The sequence below is a fragment of the Alligator sinensis genome, unplaced genomic scaffold, assembly GCF_000455745.1.
Source record: "Alligator sinensis unplaced genomic scaffold, ASM45574v1 scaffold282_1, whole genome shotgun sequence".
NCBI lineage: Eukaryota > Metazoa > Chordata > Crocodylia > Alligatoridae > Alligator > Alligator sinensis.
The window spans coordinates 409582-429940 of NW_005842380.1; the positions used below are offsets into that span (position 1 = coordinate 409582).

A 20359-nucleotide genomic window follows, 5' to 3' on the forward strand; every position below is an offset into this window, starting at 1 on the left:
TTTCCCTCTCTCTCTCGCCCCTTCCTCCTCTCAAAACGATGGGCCTGGTCCTGTGACTTGGATTAGCACCAGTTCGCGCTTATGAGGACAGTCCGACAAGGATTTACAGAAGAACGAGAATGATGCTGGATTTGAGAAGATGCTCTGATGCCCATTCACTAGAAATGGGGGTGCGTCAACCCTTCTGATCTGGGTGGAAAACACGTCCGCCTGCTTGCTTTCCTCTTCGCTCGGCAGAGCTGATTCTCCAGAGATCTTTTCATGAATGGTCCCTTTATGATCAGGTTTTGTATTTTCCGCAGTTCCTTTGATGCACGAAGTCCCCCGTGTCACTAAAAGCCCTTTCCGTTGCAGCTAACGTGGTCCTACCCCGTCTGCCAGCCGCACAGGAACGTGTCCCTTTGGATGAGAAGGCAGTGACTATCACAGATGTAACCGGGAGCCGCTGATGAGATGAAATAAGGGACTTCAACCTGCTGGACGCCTCTATTTGTTGAACGGAGGACTGGCAGGCCTGACTGCCACCTGGGCCCCCATTCACTGCAGCGCGATGCGGGGCTCTTGCTTCCGCCGTGCTAGACAGTGCAGTGTATCCCGTGTTGGGCACAACAGAGGCTGCCAAGGATAATTGCCATTCATAGTTTCGCCCCGTGGGGTGTCACGACTGGCTCGAGGCAGCGTGAAGCTTGCATCGTGCCAGACAGCCCGGATATATGAAAAGCCCTGATGGACGAGTAGCCCTGGAGGTGCTTTCACTGTGCAGTCATCTACCACCACCAGCAAACCGCAGCCGCTGTCATTCTCTTCCCCGCTCCCCTCCAAATCTGCAGTCTTCGCTGTCTTCGGAAGTGAGGCTTTTAAGGCTGACTCTGCCTGTCTGGTTCCTCCTGTCTGTCTGGGGCTGGCGGGTTGCATCTCCATAGGAATTTCCCAGAAATGCATTTTCTTAAGGTAAAGCCAAGTAGCGGTTGGGTGAGGGAAAGGCTCAGTTCCCAGCTCCTGGCAGAGAGCAGGAAGCACGGAGGGAAGTAGCAGACAGCAAGCAGGCTCGATTGTAGTAATAAACTGGGGGAAGAAGAAGGGCTGCCATTCACCCCGCGCACCGCTGCTTCCAGCAAGCAGCAGCTCGTGGAGGAAGAAGGAAACGGAGCAAAAGTCTCCTTTATTTTAAATTCCTGAATGAGACCCGGTGTGGCTTCGGAAGTAGCAGACAGCCAGCACGCTCGGTTGTAGTCGTAAATTGGGGGATTCAGGTGTATTCCTGAATACACTTCCCATTGAAGTCATGTCCGCATGCAGCTGGTCGAGGAAAGGCCTCTGTCTGAGGCAAGGAAAGGGGATGTGAGGATCATCAGGTTTGTTACACCAGATCTTTTATTGGAAATCAGATTTTTTAAAAAAAATTTCTTTTATTTACTAGTAGATGCTAACATTACTGGAGTGGAGAAATACTGGTACTGGTGCCCACGTGGGCTGGGACAGGGGAGTGTTACGCCTCTAGGTTGGCACCGTGCTCCTGTTTTAGGGTGCTTGTATTTCAGGAGTTTCTCAACTGCATCCTGGCCTCTTTTCCTACCTGCCCTGGCCAGGAAGTGCTAGCATAGTGGGGCATCTGCAGGGGAGAGGTGAAATCCCGAAGTGAAGGACGACGGAAGGACGACTCGCTCATTGGAACCCCACAGCAGGGTCCATCCAGCATCCCTGAAGCAGTAGGTTTATTTTTTAGCCAGGCGGGAGGGGACTATTTTCCTTTGCACTTGAACATGAAGTGTTGTCCCAGTGGGGAAATCCTCTTTTCGCTTGCATTGTGTACATTTTTAGCAGCTTCAGTGGAAGGGCTTGACATGGCCCAAGCCTCCCAGGATGCTCCAGCCTTCAGTCAGACAGATGGGGGTGGCTTAAGCCTGAGTTGGGGAGGGAAAGGACAATGTTTTTGGAAAGCTGACTTCACCCTCCCCCTTTCTAAAATCTCCCCGGGCTCAGCATATGGCTGCTATTCCCCTCGGTGCAGAGCCCATCTCTGCAGAAAACCCTCAGGGCTGCTTTGGCAGGAAGAGAGGAGACAGGTGAGATATGCCCGAGGGTCTTGCTTGGGGACCTAAATGCAATGGCCAGAGCTGCAAATGCATTTGGGACCCTGAGGGTGAATTGCTAGAGGCCAGCTCTTTCTGTAAGAAATTCCACTTTCCCCAGGTTTCCCCACTCCCCTTTCCTAACACCTCTGCTAGTGGGAGGTCACATCGCTTGCCGGAGCTGGAGAGACGTTAAACCTCCCCAATACTTTTGCTCTGGTATTCGCCAAATAGCAGCTCGATCAGAGCCAGAGTGGTTCTGACACGTGCACGCTCCTTGCAGAAGACCAGCCGAAATAGAAGTAGCTGCAATAAATATGAACGTGCTACCAAATAGGGAGAGGGTTGCTTTGCAAAGCTCTGGAGCTGAAGTTAATTGTTCAGCGAGCAATCTGAAAGCTGCTACAAAGGGTTCATAACCAAATCAACCAGTCCTTAATTTTTGGTGTTGATTGAACATTCGAGGTGTTTGCATTTGCTCTGAGAGTCCCTCGGTCACGCTGGCTCCAGCCTCTCGCTCCCGTGCATGGCCCTTAATAGAGCCGGGTAGGTCTTCTGGATTAAACGGGTGATTTGCAGCTCATAGCCACGTCTGCTGGCTTCTAGCCTTTTGCTTTCCAAGCTCCAGTCTCAGCAGCTGGGGAGCGTGCTGCTTGGTGCGTTCTCCTGTCTACCCCTGCCATAGAAGGCTTACATTGGGACAGGAAAAAATTAATTGCCCTCGATATTGTTGCACCGGAACAAGCTCTCAGGTTCTCCCGTGCCCTTTTGGCTTTCTTCCTGCTGCCCTTTTAGCAACTGAGGCAGAGAGCAGGAGCGGTGGGTTGCAGATTCGGCCTGGCTTCGGGGGGCATCTGCCCATCCTTGGGGATCTGCAACCTGCTCCTGCCGCAGCTTCCAGAGCCTCCAGACCGTTTCATCGAGGGCACGTGGCCTCCGTCTTTGGAGCAGACAGGTGCAATTTCTCCTGAAATGTCTGCTTTTATCACAAGCCCCTTCCAAGGGGAAAGAGCATTTGAATTTCAAGAGCTGCTTATGTCCAGAAGCGTTTGCAAATCATCCTACCAGGAAATCCTTCTGCTTGTGCATCCTGTTTGCTCCTTCTTGCTAATTATGCCTTAGGGCAGGTGTATGAACATCTTTTGTTCCTGTCATTTGTTCACCTGCTCCTGTTCTCCATGAACCCTCCCTTGGTGACCCTGGCTATTTAGTACGGCTTGGTTTCCTAACGGAGTTCAAGCGACTTGTGAAGGGTGCAGGAAGTCTCTATTGATCTCTGCTTGTATAGTGCCTACCACGATGGGACCCGAATTGTTGGTCTTTTGGCTGCCATCCCAAATAGGATTGCTCATAATTCATGATAATAACAGGAGCTGAATGCCAGAGTCCCCTAGCCTCTGCTGCACGTCACAGCTCATGTCTATAGCAATATAATTGTGCATGGCATCTGGTGGCTGCAAGGAAACAGTTGTTATCTTACAATTACATGGAAAACCAAAGTCTTTTGTGATCAGACTGTGCAGGGTTGGCCAGGGAAGGAGGAAGAACAGGGAGGCAGCACCGCGGTGAGCAGGGTTGGCTGGAGAGAGGCTGCCCCATTTGATTTGCTTTGGCCTCTGGTCTCATTGAAGTACTTTAGGGTCTTGCAAGCAGCTGGCGGATTTGGCAGGGGTGTCGTTCTGGAAGGGGGACCAGGGAAGCTCACGAAGAAGCGGCTTTCCAACCCTCTTGCAAACTGCTTTGGTCATCGAGGTTCAGGGAGCAGGGGGAAGTTGGGAGAACAGGCTGGGAAAAGATTTTGGTTTTTCAAGGGCTATGGGCAAGAAGATGCCATGTTCCCAGCCACTCACCATGGACCGGTGTCCTCTGATAGTTTGCTCTAGTTGCTAGAAACTCCTTAACTAACTCACTCCTGACACCAACTCCCTCCGTGGCCCGGGTCGTGGGTTCCTTTCTGCTTCGCACCATGGCGGGGAGGATTTGTTAATGCTTATCAATGGCTTTGGAAACTCAAGGACCTGCATTAGTCCCCAAAGGGGACACCCCTTTAGGACTTGTTTGGGCCTTTCAGGATTCAGGGTCCGTTGCAGTTGCATTCAAAGGTATTTCCAGTGTTGGGCTGCTGAGGGGAGGGGAGCTCATCGTGCAATAAACCCCTTTAAACCGTGGCGACAATGCAGATGTGACAGCACTTTGCTCAGGGGGGTTGCAGGTGGGAGCTGCTCCCCGTGGACCGTGTGTTCGTGGCACGGATCCTCGAACACCTGCGTGCGTCCGTGATTGCCCCTTGCGCTTCGGCCAGCTGGAGAATTAAGGCTCCTGCAAGCAAGAGAAGCTGGCCTTGGCAAAGGGATTGTCCACGCCCCAGGGCCACCGGGCCACCAGGTACGTTGCAGAAGCTACCTGCGTCATCTCGTGGCACGTGGGAGGGGAGCGAGGCCCCTGTGCCTGCCCACGCTCTCGGCTCTGGCGTGGAGCGAAGGGGGGAAGGCCATCAGGCCTACCTTTCCAATTAACCGAGGGGTTGCCATGGCAGCTGCAGTTACTGGAATCAGTCTCCTGGCAAAAAACCCTCTCTCGTTGCTTGTTTGTTCTGTTATTTCTGCGCCCACTCTGTGCAATCACTTGGATCCCATGGAGGTTTGTTTGCAGTGGCGTTGCGAGTTGACAGAAAGCGGGGAGCTGGGAGGCTTTGGCCAAGAAAAGGCATCCTCGTCTCCGGGCCAGGCCTGGGTTATTGCAGCATCTTCATCCTTTTAGCGCAACTGCAGTAGAGAAGAGCTGAGGACCGAGTCTCGGGCCTTGGGGCTGGGAATTGAGGGCAGTAGGAGGTGGTCTGCGGGGTTCAGAAGTGCGGCAGGCATCGTGAAACCTTGTGCTCGGTGGCCAGGGGGACATTTAGCCAGGAAGACTTGAATAACACCTTCGTGAAGCTACGTCTCCATCCAAAGTGAAGTGGGGGAGTCGGCTCCATGTAAAATCCCAGTGGGGACCAGTAGCAAACCCATGGTGGGAGCCACGGCACTGACCGAAGGCTGAGCTTCTCCGGGCATCGCAGGCATAAAAGATCCGCTATCGTAAGGCTCTTGTTAAGATGGCAAGAGATGTTCTCCTGTTAAACCATGTGGATCCCATGTGTTGTTAGATATCCAGCGTGGGATGCCAGAACTATTCCCTGGTATCCGGGAATAGTGGTAAAATCTCCTGTAAAATGAACTGTTCCAAATGGGAGATTTTACCACACCTTCAACTCTCCTAGGAAATACCAACTTTCATTGCTACCCAGGAGAACTTTTTCAATCTTTTCTCCTATGCCTGAAGAAGGGCGTTTGTGCCCAAAAGCTTGCGATGAAAAAAAAGATTAAAAAAAATTTTTTTTTTGGCAAAAATCTAGTTGGTCTAATGAAAGAAAACTCTTGTCTAGCATCTGTGAAAGAGTTAAGTACCCCACTAATAAGTTTGCTGTGCTAGAGCAAATGTGTGGTGACTTGCTGTTCCCGTTCCTTTTGCAGCCTTGGCAAAGCTGAAACGCAGCCCTCCTTGTTGGGAGGTGGAAGCTGTCAGATGCCTTCAGCACTGATGAGTGACATTCCCACCCATCCAGCTCTTTCCTTAACTATGAAAGGAGGAACTAAGAATCTGAGTGCACGGAAGTGGACTGGTGCAACTCCTCTCCCTTCACTTGCTGGCATTTTTAAATGCATGGGGTAGGGGGACTTGTCGAGAGAGAAGCTCCATGTAAACTGCAATGGCTAGCATTTAAAATGTGGGTCCGTTTGATTGAACTCAGCCCTTTCAGCCCACTGAGCTTTGACGGATGCATCTGCAAGGTGAGGAGGGATATATGGGATGGGCTGCTGCTTTGAACGTAGAGCTTGCAGAGGCTTTATTTATTCAGGTGGGCTGCATGCAACTGCTGTGGGTTCATAATTGAAGCCGAGAAGCTGGCTCATGCTGCATTAGCTGACTTCTCTCCCTCCACGTCCGAGGCTGATGTAGACCGACCGGCCTTTGGGGAGGCCGGGTGAGAAACTGTTCTCTGAAGCTCCGGAAGTGCCGAGTCCAATACAGAAACTATTTTTTTCCCCTCTCTCGTCTTGCCCGGTCGTATAAACAAAGCAACGCACTCCTGCATTACTGGACTGAAGCGTCCCATCCCACCGCACCCCCACTAACCCAAGTCCTAGGGAACACGGATAACTTTCTCCATCAGTCCCCATCATAAATGGCAACATGCACCTCTTTGTGTGTGCTCTGAATACAAGGTGGTGTCTGTCTGGAGCTGCCTCAGCTTCTCTTTCAGTTTAAATATTTGATTGCTTCTTTAAAGAAATGACACCAAGCCAAAATCCCTGCTTTCATTGATCCTTTGCCTTCAAAGGAAAGAAATCTTTCTTCAGTGAATCTCTCATTGATTTTTTTCCCTTGTATTGTCCTTCTCTGAGCCTTTAGTGTCACCGCTGATAAATAATTGATGGCAAAGACTCTCCTTCCAGACCTCCAGGCACCATCTCTTACAGCCATCTTCCTCTTGCCATCAGTCCAGTGGTCAGAGCAGATCCGCACTCGGGACTGCCGGCTGTTAAGATCCGCTATATCTTCCAAGTCCTCTGCAAAAGGGCTGCATGGCCCATATTGAATTTGTACAGTTGATGATCTCCACTTAAGTGTAGTACTTTGCACTTGTCTTTATTGAATTTCCTCCTATTTATTTCAGCCCTTCTCTCCAATTTATCAAGATCATTTTGAATTCTAATCCTGTCTGCCAAAGTGCTTGCAACCCCTCCCAATTTGGCATTGTCTGCAAATTTAATAAATGCGCTTTCTATTCCATCATCCAAATTGCTAATGATAATATTGAATAGACAGACCTTGGGGAAACCCCGCTCGGTAGATCCTTTCCATCTGAGAGCGGGCCAGGGATGAGCAGGCTTTGAAGGTGCTGCTCCAACCAGTTGTGTTGTGTACCTGCCTTCCATTACGTGGTATTTCCTTAATTTCCTGAAGAAGTTGTCACGAAGGAACAGTGTCAACAGCCTGGTGACAGCTGAGATGCATCACATCTCCTGCTTGTCCTCTGCCCGCAAGACCCGTGATCCTGTCACAGAAGGAAATTAAGTTGTTTTGCAATGACTTGCCCTTGACAAATCTGTGTTGGCTGTTCTGTATCATCGCGTTATCTTTTAGATGCTTACAAAGAGATTGTTTGTAGTAATGTATGGAGATGCATGCACAGCTCAACACTCTGGGACGGCCTGATTACAGCAGACCAGCACTTATCATCGAATCGTAGGCAATGAGGGTTGGAAGGACCTCAGGAGGTCGCATCTAGTCCAACCCCTGCTCCAAGCAGGACCAGCCCCAACTACATCATCCCAGCCAAGGCTTTGTCTACCTGGGTCTTCAAAACCTCCAAGGGTGGAGCTCCCACAACCTCTTGGGGTAGGCTGTTTCAGTGCTTCACCACCCTCGTAGTGAGAGAGTTGTTCCTAATATCCAAGTTCAACTTCCCTTGCTGCAGCTTGAGCCCATTGCTCCTTCTGCCATCTGCCCCCACTGAGACCAGCCCAGCTCCATCCTCTTTGCAGCCCCCTGCAGGGAGGTGAAGGCTGCCATTCAATCCCCCTCAGTCTTCTCTTTTGCAAGCTAAATAAGCCCAGTTTCCCCTCAGTCTTTCCTCATCAGTCCTGTCCTCCAGCCCCTGAACCATTTTCATTGCCCTCCACTGGACTCTCTCCAATGTGTCCACATCCTTTCTGAAGTGGGGGGTCCACAGCTGGACACAGGACTCCAGATGTGGCCTCCCCAGTGCTGAATAGAGGGGAAGAATCACTGCCCTGGATCTGCTGCAATGCTCCTACCGATGCAGCCCAGGATGCCTTTAGCCTTCTTGGCAACAAGGCCACCCTGCTGGCTCCTATTCAACTTCTTGCCCACTATCACCCCCACGTCCTTTATTAGACCGGTGCTCTTGAGTGTCCCTCACCGAACACCCCATCAGGCACAGATACAGAAGAACCGCGTGCCCGTTCCAGGCTTCCAAGAGATGGGTACAGACACCAGCCTGTAAAATATACGCTACTTCAAATGTCAGCAGATCTGTTGACGTGGCTTTTTGTTCCTTATGAGGAAACCTCAGCATCTTTGCACAGGTTGTCAAATAAGTGCCGCTTCTGCATGTTGCATTTCCGAAAGGATTGTGTGTGTGCGAGGCGTGTTTGAGCTGGTTCTGCGTCGAGGACGATTGCAGTCAGTGGCGTTCGGGGCTCCCAGTGCGGGTTGCGCAGGGCACGACCATGTTTCCAGCTTGGTAAGCAGGTGGGGAAACCGTGGCATTGCCAACCTCAAATGATCTTAATTGTATCTGATCCCTGTATTTATCAATTATGGAAGTGAGCCTGGGAGGGAAAATTAGAGGGTTGAGTTAACGTCCCTCTGTTGATTATGCAAATGGGTATGGGAGGCTTAATTAGGGGTTTGATTGAACAACCAAACCGTTCTTTACTACCTCCAAACTTACACAGGAGTTACTCTCTCTTCTGCCATGCTGTAATTGTGCTGGCGGAGCGCTTGCCAGGGTTCAAATCACTTAACAAGAACTGATCCTTGTCGATTAGTTTAGTGCTGCTATCCTGTGGACGGGGAAACTGAGGCAGGGAGTTTGAGACTTGTCCAGTGTCAGAGCTGGGCTTGGAGTGCCTCATTCCTGGTCCTGTGCTCAGACCACTGGATGTAGGATGCTTACCATGCGCCGGGTGGAGCACTCTGAGACGGGCATTTGTGCTACGCAGGCCTGATGCCATCATTTAGGAGGGGTCCTGGGATGAGATGGTTGTATTTGCAAACTTGAGCCCGTTTGAACTGGGGGGCCCGAGACTTGAATCATGCATTGAAGTCACGGCGTGGCATGCCCTGCATGGTGGTAAAGTTCTCCGGTGTCCCCTACACACTTGGGAGGGAGGAGATGGAGTCGTTTTGGACCAGAGCCCACAACCCATTTCAATCTTCACGTTTTGACTGGAGCGGGCGTTCGCTCAGACTCTGGGAACAGCGTCTTTATCCACCTGGCAGAAAGAGAGGGGATGCTTTGTGCCGCTTCTATAGCTCTGCTAATACAGTAACGAAGTGAAATGACAATAAAGTGGGAAGAACAGTTAAAATGGTCTGAAAAATAAAAGTGAAGGAACAGCTGCCACTCACAATGCCAAGTTGGTCCAGCTTCCCTTGCTGGGCTCTGAGGGGTGGGTGTTGTTTCCTCCTAAACCTCTTAGAGAGTAGAAATGCCTTGGGCTCAAGGAGAGGGAGGTGACCACAAGGGTGCAAGTGCTGCAGTGTGATGCATGGAGCCCTTTTCCCCGCCAGCTCCATCTCCCTGGGTTTATGGTCCACAGGCATGTTCCTTTAATCCAGTTATTCATCATCAGCTTTCGACGTGTCGTGCAGACCCCATTCCTGTGCAGACCTCAGCCCAGTCTCTGGGCACTGAAGTTGCCTGACACACATGAACTGTGTGGTGCAATATAACCCCTTCTCTCATCCCTCTATCCTCTGCTCAAAGCCTCGCTTGGCTCTGCCATCTCTCCTGGCTACCCGCTTCTGTGCTCTCCTGGTTTTCCACCTACCTATCTAATCGCTTTGTTTTAATACCCGACAATGAGCTCCCTTCTGCCTCTGGACTTCTCAGCCTGGTTCTCCCTTTTCTTCTCTCCTCTCTTTCTTCCCTAGGCTCACAGAGGATGTCTGGTCCATGAAGATGATGCTTGAGGGCTCCCCTTCCAGCCTCCACCTTCTCCCCACTGTGCTCAGCGTCCACGGGCCCAACGTGGGGTCTGCTCACTATGTGGGAGCTTCATGCACTGCACCCTGGAGCGGGGGCCTCTTTCTCTATCTCCCCCAATCGTCAAACCTGTATTAGTTTCCCATCTGTTCCAGCAAAAGTATTCTTCTCTGCACCTTCCTCACTGCCTTTTTTTCAGGCCGTTCCCTGCGGTCCGCTCTGTCTTTCACCTTCTTTGCTTCTCCGGTAGGGTGGACATTATTCTCTTTCTCAGCCAGAAACAGCCTTGCTACATCTGTGCACTAGGACTGAGATTCTCTCCAAATCCCCCCGGTCTCCAGCCCCTTCTTCCCAGACCTGTCAGTATGCAGCTTCTAGTAATCATTCACACACCTCTCTTGCAGATGGACCTTTCTGGTTTCCTAACTTAGCAGTCTCCTCTCAAGGTCGGACCCCCACAGCGGCTCTCATTCCTTCTCAACTGCATCTCGCCCCAGATACCACCTGGACTATTTATTGTGAGGTGTGCCCAGCTTCTACCCATTTGCATTGCAAATTCAGGTGGGAGCCAGCTGTGAGTATTTGTGTGAACACATCAATACAGGGACTCGATCTGATCGCGCTCCTGCTCCGTGCGTCAGCTTGCGATGGATCCTGGGGGTTGGACCAGATGCCCTGTGGGTACCATTACTGTGAGCAATGGTAACCTGGTCTTTGACACCACAAGGCACATTCTGCTGAATGTTACGGTGCCCAAGTTCGTGTGCACGTGGCATCCCACACAATAGTTCATTATATGCTGGCTGACATAACTGGTTTTTATCTGGGCCCCAGGAGCTGTCGTCTGTTATAAGCTGCTACCTACTAGCTCCAGTGTTTTTTCTACAGAGTGATCCTCCCGTCTTATTTCGATCTTGGTGTTTGAGCTAGGGTGAAAACCTCTCTGCCAAAGACACGATGATCCAAGGGGATTGGCATTGACCCTGAGTGAGTTAGTGCAGGTTTAGTCCATGATCCCATGCACTATCGGGATAAAGACATCTTGAAATATAAAGTTGTGCAAGTCTAAGAAAGAAGAAAGAATCCTTTTGCTTTGGCTAACTCTAAGTATCCTCATGGTAAAGGCTGCATTTTGCTTTATTTTGGTAAAAAAACAACCCCACAAACCAAATCAGCAGCACTGGGGCCTGTCGTCTGTTTGTCCCCAGGACCAGTACGGCAGTCCCAGTCTGGGCTCCTGCCTAAGGAGGACATGTATGTGCAGCTCCTGCACTTCCAGCTCTAGCCCCGCTTCTCTTTGGAGAATACTCTGCAGCGTAGGGTAGTTATACAGGATTTTCTCAGGGATCCAGTCTGTATTTTCCTTGGCCCCTTCAGTGCACCCCTGTTTTTCCCTCTTCTCGGTGGCTCGGTGATGGGGATGGGTTGTTGCACCGCTAGCCCAAGAGGGGTTGCTTGAATGTACTTTTTCAGGGATGGTCCAGCACGTGTCAGAGATAGCTGCAGGCAAAAGGGCTGAAGTTAGATGCAGGAAACGGTGTCCTAGTACATGAAGAACTGATAACTGCTTGGTGGTCGAGCCTGGCAGCCTGGCAGGACTCATGTTTTCATAACTCTTCCACCCCAGCACAGCAAAGACTCCAGGTTGTTTTGGAAGCACTTGTTCAGCTCCGACGAGGAGTGATGTGCTCCAGGGTGTCATGATGCTTAGCAAGACTGACGGTGGATCCATGACTACAGTGAGCACCCCACGCTGGGAACAGGTGTGAGGAGTGGCTCTTATTTGAGCTACCGCTCCTCTTTCATTTCACCATTCGGAGTCTCTGAACACACCTACTGTCTTCTTACTGTGCTTGTTATTTATTGCAAACACGAGATCCCAGCCCCGTGCAGGGACCGTTGTGTCAGGGAAGTAGCTATCTGCCAATGTGCGTTGCATTTCACCGCTTGATTTCTGAGTCTTCCAGCTTTCGACCCCTGGGGAGTGAGTGACACAAGGTGTAGTGACAAACTGGATTGGTAAAGACCTCCACATTTTGGTATCTGAGCAGTCCTGCAGGTCCAGGGGGCTTTAGGAAGACTCTCAGCCTGCAGATTGAACAAGGAAGCTGAATTATACAGCCCCGTGCTCTAAACCTTTCAAGAGAAGTCATCTCCTGCAGGTACTGAATCATGGTGAGGAGCTTTAGGAGTCCCTCTCTTGGCACGAATGGGCTTTGGCTTCGTGTAATGGGCACCTTCTTCTCTCAGCGCGAAGTGCCGTCCTGTAGCCACGAGGGGGAAGCAGCGCTGAAGGTTGCTCTCTGGTCTGTAGCATGGAACGGGGCTGCTCCAGGCCACTATCCTGTTGCTAAAATCAGTGAACAGAAGTGGAATGGGGCTCAAAGTTAACACAGTGCGCATCTACACGTGCATTCACATGCTTTAGTTAATGCGCATTAAATCTAGTACCTCCATTGTGAAGTACCAGGAAAATGTGCATTAACTAAAAAGCACCGTCTTTAAGTGATGCTTAATGTGCGTTAGCCTATTTTAACGTGAAATAATTAAAAAGCACGGGGCATTTTTACACATGCAAGCACTGTAGTGCCGGGTGCATTGAAAAATGCCCAGCGCTGCAACACTTGCAGTTGTGTAAGTGGTGAGATGTGCATCAGTGCTGAGAAAATGGCAGCGGCGTGCTTTTGAACGAAAACACCTTGGAGGTGCTTTAATTCAAAAGGACACCGCCACCATTTTCTGCGCTGACACGCATTTCGCCACTTATAGCACTGCACGTGGCGCAGCGCAGTTTGCCTTGGTCGTGTGTGGAGCAGACTCGATTAATTGAGTCTGCTCCAAAGCGGCAGATCTCCAGCATATCACGGGACCAAGGAGTATGGGTATAAATGCCCAGTCTTTTTAGTGCTGTTTTAATGCACATTAAAATAAGCTAATGCGCATTAAAGTGCATGTGTAGACGTGCCCACAGAAAGTAATAGGAGAGAAAGCGATTCCTCGTGTCGTGGGTGTGAACAAGCAAGGAGAGGAGGAATAACAGGCACCAGCGGAGTATCCTGCACCTGCCAAAGTAATGGCGGGGGTTGTACCCCCTTCCACCTTGTCCCCCTCGTGAGCCATCCTTCAGGCTGTGCATCCTCCCCCGGAGGGGCTGTGCAGTCTCGCTGTGCCGCCTCCTCTCACATCAGCCGTTCTCGGGATGCAGTGATCCGGCAACAAGGAAACACACATTAACCCAGGGTGCCCTTTATTTGCAACCCTTGGTAATGTTCCCTTCTGTTTACTGCTTTCCCTTTTCCCTCCTCGGTTGATCAGGGTAATGAAAGAATCAATCACTGCCGCCCCGTTCGTCAGAGCCTTTCCAGGGCTATGCCAATCAAGGAAAGAGAAAGAAAAAACACCCGAAGGTGAAGGCCTTTTTGTTAAGGAGCCTGGCAGAATCAGTCAGAACTGGAGGAGAAAAATAGTGCAAACACCCTTTCTTAAGTAAAAGCGTGCAGGATTTGCTCTCGAGCTGGCGACCTTGCTTGTGGGAACCAGGCGGCCCAATCTGATATTGCTATGGAGAGCCGTCGCGGTTTCCCGGCGTGTAGGTGGTTTTCATGTCACGCAGAGACAGCGAAGTCCGTATTTAAAAAGCCAGACGTTTTTGCGTTCCCCCTCTTTCCTTTTCCGATGTTGCTTTGTGCTCCCTGGGCTGGCACGCAGCCACCGGCCCTTGATGCCACGTGGAGATGGGGGCTCCTGATTTCTCACCCGGGCAGGTCACGAGCTGAACCGAGAGTCGGGCGTAAGCAGCAGATCGTGCCGTTTTCTCCCAGCACAAGCCATAACCCTTGAAAAGAGATCATTGACATTACTGCATTATTACAGACAAAGAACGCGAGCTTGGGAACAATGCATGGGTGGAAGATGGCTTCGTTTATTCATCATAAATGAGAGGGCTCAAAAGCATAGGCATTTCACTGGGAATGACAGAGTGAGTTGGTATTTTATTTTTTTTAATCCAACTCACAACTATACAACGGATCCCCCATTTTTCCAGCCAGGAATATGTGTTTTAAGCCATAAAAATGTCAGACTACAAGATAACGTGGCGTGCAACATTTTAGATATTGGCTGTTTTCCAGGCTGGGGGCTCAGTGAATTACATGGCAAAACTCCTGTAGACAATGGTGGTTCAAGATTTTGGAGAGGGGTTTCACTGTGGATGCAATAAGACAACAGATAAAATTCCTCCTGGCTAGTTCCCGACGGCTTTTTGCACTAAAATGTCACAGGAAAGAGCATCGCTAGGGTACAACCAGTTATTTGTGCTTCTTACTTCCAGGGACAGTATGTCCTGGTTCTCCAGTCAGAAAAGAAAATCAAAGAGCGGCTTGACGTTGAGCCGGTACCGTATTTATTCTGTTGGCTCTGAGAAAAATACATAGTAGAGTAGAAATGTTCAGGGCTGGCTGCTGCTCGCTCTTGCAAAGCCTGGAATAGCCCACAATACCCAGAATTGCTTTGGACCGATTCCTCCGGTACAGGCATATAAGCAATATAGCAGAGGGGGAAGGTTTTTCTTGCATGTCAGCTGCTATATGACGACTGCCCACATGCAGGCCATTGCTCTGTTGGAAGTGGAAAGTGAAGTGTCGTGGCATACATCTCTTGCACTGAGGTCTAAGCTGTCATGGTTTATCTTCTCCTGCCACTTCCCGGGGGGATAAGCAGGTAGCAGTGGATGGCCAGTGAAGCCCACCTCCTTTTTGCCTCCCGTTATGTCCATCTTCACGTCAGCACCAAGCCCTTGCAACATTGGGAAGGCCATCCCCGATGACGGCAGTATTTAGTGTTTCACGGCTTCTCTTTGTAAGCTGCCGCGGGTCTGTAGCGTGTAAAGAGACCGTCGCCCATTGCCCTTCTCGGTGCGATCTGTCCAGCACCGGACTCAGCATCCCTCTCATCTGAAAAGTTAATCCACGAGGTTGCTTTTGTATCTGACTGCATAAGAGAAGCTGCTTTGGGTATTTTCAACTCAGCCCTGACTTCGGAGAACGCGGAGTCATCGCAACGTCCTTTCGTGGCTGTTCGAGTCCTGCCGAAGAGGCAGCCAGTTGGGTTGGTTCGACATCACTTATGAAAAGTGCCTAACAATACCGAAGGTGGTGCTGCTGCTGTACTGTTAATCCCCGTGGCTTTTCCAAGATGAAGTAGTTCAAATAAATCCAATTGCTAGGGAGCTGTGCGCACGTGCAGGTGGACTTGTGTTTGGACATGCAATATATAGGAGCTTTTTGAAGGGGAGGGGACCACACGTGTCTTTCCACCAAGTGTCCGAGCCCTCATCTTGCCTGCCCTTTGAAAAGCAGTGGGTGCACTTTGCAGGCTGGATGCTTTTGGGACTGATTTCTCCATTTGCCATCACACAGGCATTTCCTCTTTTCAGCTTCTCGCCTCCTGAAGCCATGCACGGAGCGAACCTGTGGCTGCTGCCTGTTTCCATTCCTAATTCCCTTTCTAATTTGCACTTTTTGGTCGAGCACCTGGTGTGCATTACAGCAGCTACCGTCACTGCGCGGCTCTCCCTCCCACTATGCCGTTCATGCACCATCTGTTGATCTTGATTTCCTGTTATTTATGTTTCCTGGGTATATGTAATTTGTACTTGACTTTCATTAATTTTTACCACCAAGGTGCTTTTGCTCCTGGAGGCTCCTGCTTTGTAACCTGAAGTGCGGTGCACGTTTCTTCCCCCCTGTCGGCCTGTCCCGTAATTCAGCTCTCCGTGGGGTCCGAGTTCCTCGGCTTCCTTTTTATGTTTCAAAAGGGTAAGGCCGGATCGACAGTGTTGTTAAAGGACACAGCTCTTAGGCATTTAATTTGAGGGTTTTTATTTTAAATGCAGAGTTTTGCAGAGCTGCCGGCCCCGCTGGGTGAATGCAAAGCAGAGATGTTCAGAGTCCTTCATCATATGCAGGTGCAAACTATTTGGAAACAGCAGCCTCCTGTCAGATCTCTGTTCATGTCGTGTATATATTCCAGGGAGAATAGTCTTCCATTCTGCACAAGCACAAAGGCTGTTTGTGGCATTTTAACGTGCTCATTATGCTTGCCTCGCATCTCAGGGTGTAGCTCTGTTTTACGGCATGACTTTACCAACACAACTTTTCCATGGACGCTTAAAGGCTTACAGCTGTGCAGATGTGCAGTTAGACTGGGTTGCTTTTCTCTCCCCCTATCCTAAACATGTGTCCAAAATGCAAACCAGAGCTTCAGGTGGTCCCAAGAGAGTAGCAAGCGATGTGCCCCTTTGCATTTTCACTTTACGGAGAAATAGAAATGCTCAAATACCACGAGGCAGGTTGTATGTTTTCCAGCAATGCAAAGGACCACAAAGCCCGTAAAAGTTCCTGTTCTTTTGAGACTTTCCCACCCCAGTCTCTAAATACCGGAGTTAAGTTTCAGGCAGGTATTCATCATCTTTAGGTCATACCTAACCGTACGAGAAGGTCCATCATCTTGGACATCGTGTCAAGATGCCAATGCAGTATATATAGGGCCAGACACTTCATCTCCTCCTTGGGTTATATAAAACCCTCTTCCATTCCAGTATCCAGCCATATCAGCAGTTTTAATTGAATTTTTTTGTTCTTTTCCCTCTCCCTCTCGGAGAGAAGCGTTGGCAAAAGGGCTCGTGAGAAAAAAGGAGTGGATTTGAAGCAGCAAAGGTTGCAGTGCTCTGAAACTTGGGAGAAATGCTTTCTGTGTTTTTGAAAAAAGGATAAAAGAGCGGCCGAGGCGAGGAGGAGAGCAAAGGAAATCGGGGAGAACTGGAAAGAGCTCGCTAATTATCCAGGAGGTCCTGTAAGGCTCTCCCCTGGGAGTGGAGCCAAGGAGACATTACAATGCCAAATTGCAGGTCTCCTACACCTGCACGGAGACTAACAGCCTTTTTCGCTTCCTCGACTGGATGACTGCTGTAATTAGACTGCTCTCAGGTTTAAAACCCTGTCGGGAAGCAACTGTACCTAAGAAGGGCTCCCCGCCGGGGAGGCAGAATTTCTGTGTTTCGCTAACAACAACAGCGATAATAAGCTGAGAAACAACCCCGAGAAGAGCAGGTTTCCCTTCGTATCTCTGTGCCCGTGCGCCGTCAGCACCACAGGCCGCGTGTGCAGTGGGAATGGCGCTCGGTCACCGCAGACTTTGCGCTAGGACTTGAGGAAACGATCGAGCCGTCACTAACTCATAAGGAAAGAAGGCTTCGCGGTGCCGTTATTTGACACGAGGCTTTGAGGAGAGTGGGTTTTGGCGGCTCGCGGAGCTCTGCTTCTGCCAGGTTTTGTTTAAAAACCCGGGGACCTTCGAGCTGCAGCGGGAGGGCAGGTTTTGCAGAGTCTCATTCAGGCTGGTGCTTGGCGCCTCTGAAAATCCCATCCTTGGTATTAATGACTATTGGAGGATCCCAGTTAAAACACAGGAATGAGGGTTGACTCGCTGAGCACAGTTTGCATCTCCCATCCTTGCATCCTTCACCAGGGTTGCATTTCGGCTGTGGCTGCTGATGATTTCTGCATGCTGGAGAGGCACACCGTAACGATCTCAACCTTTCCACGCATCGCACGTGGTTATCTCCTTAAGAAACGACTATGCTTGTCTACAGAAAATCCCTCTTCTGCAGAAAATAGAAGCTTTTCAGCAATGCTATTGTTTTGGGCTCCTGATAGAGAAGGCCATGCAGGGTGTAATATGGGTGCCCGGCACTTATAACTGCATACGCTCATAAGGAGGGATGAATCTGGAGCATGTAAAGCCTCCTGGTTCTGAGCATCTTGTTCAAAATGAAAATAATAATAATAATTTCATGATTTTAACAGTTTTTCCCCCTTCCCCCCAAATTAGGGCTGGAACAGAAGGGGCACAGCTAGGCCCAGACCCCTGGTTTCAAATTCACTTAAATCTGTGTGCCCTTTGCAGATGTCTCCAGAGGAGCCGGCTGAGACCAGCTGCCTGGCTGAGTTGGGTTTCTAACTTTTGCGGTCTTCTTTTTTTTTCTCCCCGTCTCTGTTGCAGAGGGACTGGCTGTTGGCGTTGGATTTGGGGCCATCGGGAAGTCGGCATCTGCCACCTTCGAAAGTGCCAGGTAAGCGCCACGTGCGTTTCTGAACCAATCCTATAAAAGCCTCTTGCCTCTTAGAAACCTTTTGCTATTTGATGCTCAAGTTTTTCGGCCCGGCCTAGACTGATATAAATCGATTCGGGAAGCAGCAGTGCAAGAAAGGTGAGCAGGAGGAAGTCTTATCGCTGACTGCGCTTGTCCGAGACCAAGTGGAAAAGTTGGTTGCTGATACCCAGGCGCTGGAAGTGTTTTCTGTTTCTGCATCGGCGGGCTGATAAATGGAGCTGAGCGGACAGATGAAAGGAAGAAACTCAGACAGAACAGGATGCACCTGTTTATGGGACGGGTGGGCTGGCGCTGTTACTGGAGTTTCACTTCTTGCTAGGGGCCTAATCCAGCGGGCTCCTGAGTACAGTCAGATCCTATAGGGTTGGCATTGCCTGGGCTGTGCCAACCCTATGCAAAAAAACAGAAACCCAAGTTCACTCTTTGGGGTCTCCTGTAGCACAGACACAGGCCCAGGCCATCGCGCCGGTAGAGCGGGGTCATTTTAAAGAGGTGATGTGTTTTCTGAGTGGGGTTTATCCCCCCAAAAGGAAAATGAAAGGGAAGTTTTCAAGAAGAAAAGTCCCTCCAGTACCCAAACGGGACCAGGAGGGGTTTGTGAAGCAACGATGCTCAAATGCCTGGCCTAGCGCATGCACGCTGGGATGCGTTGAGCCAAAGAACAGCCTCCGCTTCCCCAACACAGGGCGACCCTTCGGGAGGATTCACACATCCCATCAGGGATGAATGGGGAATGCATGTGGATCTCGCTTGTGGGAGATGAGATTGTTTTCAAAGTGGCTGCCAAATTTTTCCGCCCCCCCCTTCCCTTCCCCCTTTAGTTGAATATCACTGAACTCCTCCTTATCTCCGCTGAGCTTCGCTGGCCTGTCTCCAGCACGGAGGAGTTTGATGTGACGAGGCTGAAGTGCTTGCTGCTCCTCCTACTCCGGGGGGTTTTAGCATTTCATTCATCATCTCTCACCGAGATGGCAGTCTGTCCGTCCTCTCCCGGGATGCGGCTGAGCAAAGGTGGTGAGGCTGGCAGCTTCCCATTAAGGGGAAGCTTTATTACCTTGGAGCCTGGGGGAGAGAGTCCCTCATTTTGTTCACAAGTGTGCAAAACGTGACGCCGTGGCTCTGCTCGCTTCGCTCCGTCTACGTCTCTAGCCTGCTCTTGTGGAAATACGGTCCCCCGAGGTGCAGCGGGGGCAGCGGTGATTTATGGTGGCACTGAATCTATTTGACATCATCGGTCTCCTCTCTGAGTGTTTTGCTGAGAAGATCTTTGATAGCATTAGGCTGGCTTCTTTCCTGTTTCAAATTGCCTCTTGTTCCTCTCCACTTCAAATTTGCCCTGCCTTTGGTACCCGTGTAGAGCCGCTCTATGCGACGTGATGGCTAAACCGTGGCAGAGCAGCCCATCTGGTCTGGTACCTGGAGCTACATGGATGGGAGACTTTTGAGAGGAAGGCAAAGCTTCAACGTAGGTAGAGAAAGCTGAGAAATGGGCAGATCTGCCGGCTGGAGGATCAGCCTCTGGTTTCCACTGCTGCTCTTTTTCCTTCTTTGCAGCCCCTGTCTCCTCCACCCACCACCTCATCGAATTAGAGAGACGTATGCTTCTAGTTCAGGGTTTTTAGGAGAATTAAAAGGCAAGCGCCAAGCCCCCTTGTCTCCGTAATGCATTTGGCTGAGGCCGTCTTCAATGGAGCTGTCGCATCAGCTCTCCTCCCTCCTTGAGGGGCTCGGGCCCGTCGCTCCTGCTTTCTTGCACCCTGATCCGCTAGACAACCTGCAAAATTGCTTTAGTGATATGGAGAGAGAGAGTGCGTTGTGTAACCTGCTGGAACAAGCCCTAATGATCCTAGGGATCATGGGGGTAAAGCTAGTTTGATAGTCTTGGCTGGATTTTGCATGTCCTTTTTTCTAACCTTTAGGAATAAAAGACTCCTCGTAAAGTCTGTAGAGACTCCAGAGATGTGTTAACAAAAGGGCTTTTTCTTTATTGACTGCTTGGTAAAAGCAAAGAAGCTCGAAGCAGCTGGTTCTTTCTCTGTATTTACAGCAGCATTCATCACGTTAGATGAAAGCTGGCACCTTGGCCCTGCAAAATACCAAGCGCAAAGTTAGTGGGCCGACAAAAACCACCAGTAACTCCATTGCCATCGATCTGTTTAACAGTGTCATCTGCAGACAGAGTGAGATCGTGCTGGATCCAATCAGTCATCCTTGCACAAATGCTGAAGGGTCCCAGGGTTGAGATGTTTAAGTCACTGCTGAGCCCTGGAAGAGTCAAGCGATGCCAGACTCTCAAGTCACCGTGCGCTGTAGGGAGACGAAGCAAATGGAAGTTGT

General features: G+C 50.3%; 1 protein-coding gene across 8 annotated transcripts in view; it reads left to right on the top strand.

Annotated features, from left to right (window-relative positions):
* Positions 1–20359, top strand: part of SLC39A11 (solute carrier family 39 member 11) — a 255618-nt gene that overhangs the window by 190979 nt on the left and 44280 nt on the right. For all 8 annotated transcript variants that reach the window (XR_003095421.1, XM_025210931.1, XM_006029467.3 and 5 more), the window contains exon 7: positions 17911–17980. Coding sequence is in view for 7 of the 8 variants with exons in the window: in XM_025210931.1 (XP_025066716.1) it covers positions 17911–17980 (70 nt within the window). In the remaining variant the exon portion in view is untranslated. The remainder of the gene's footprint in view (positions 1–17910; positions 17981–20359) is intronic.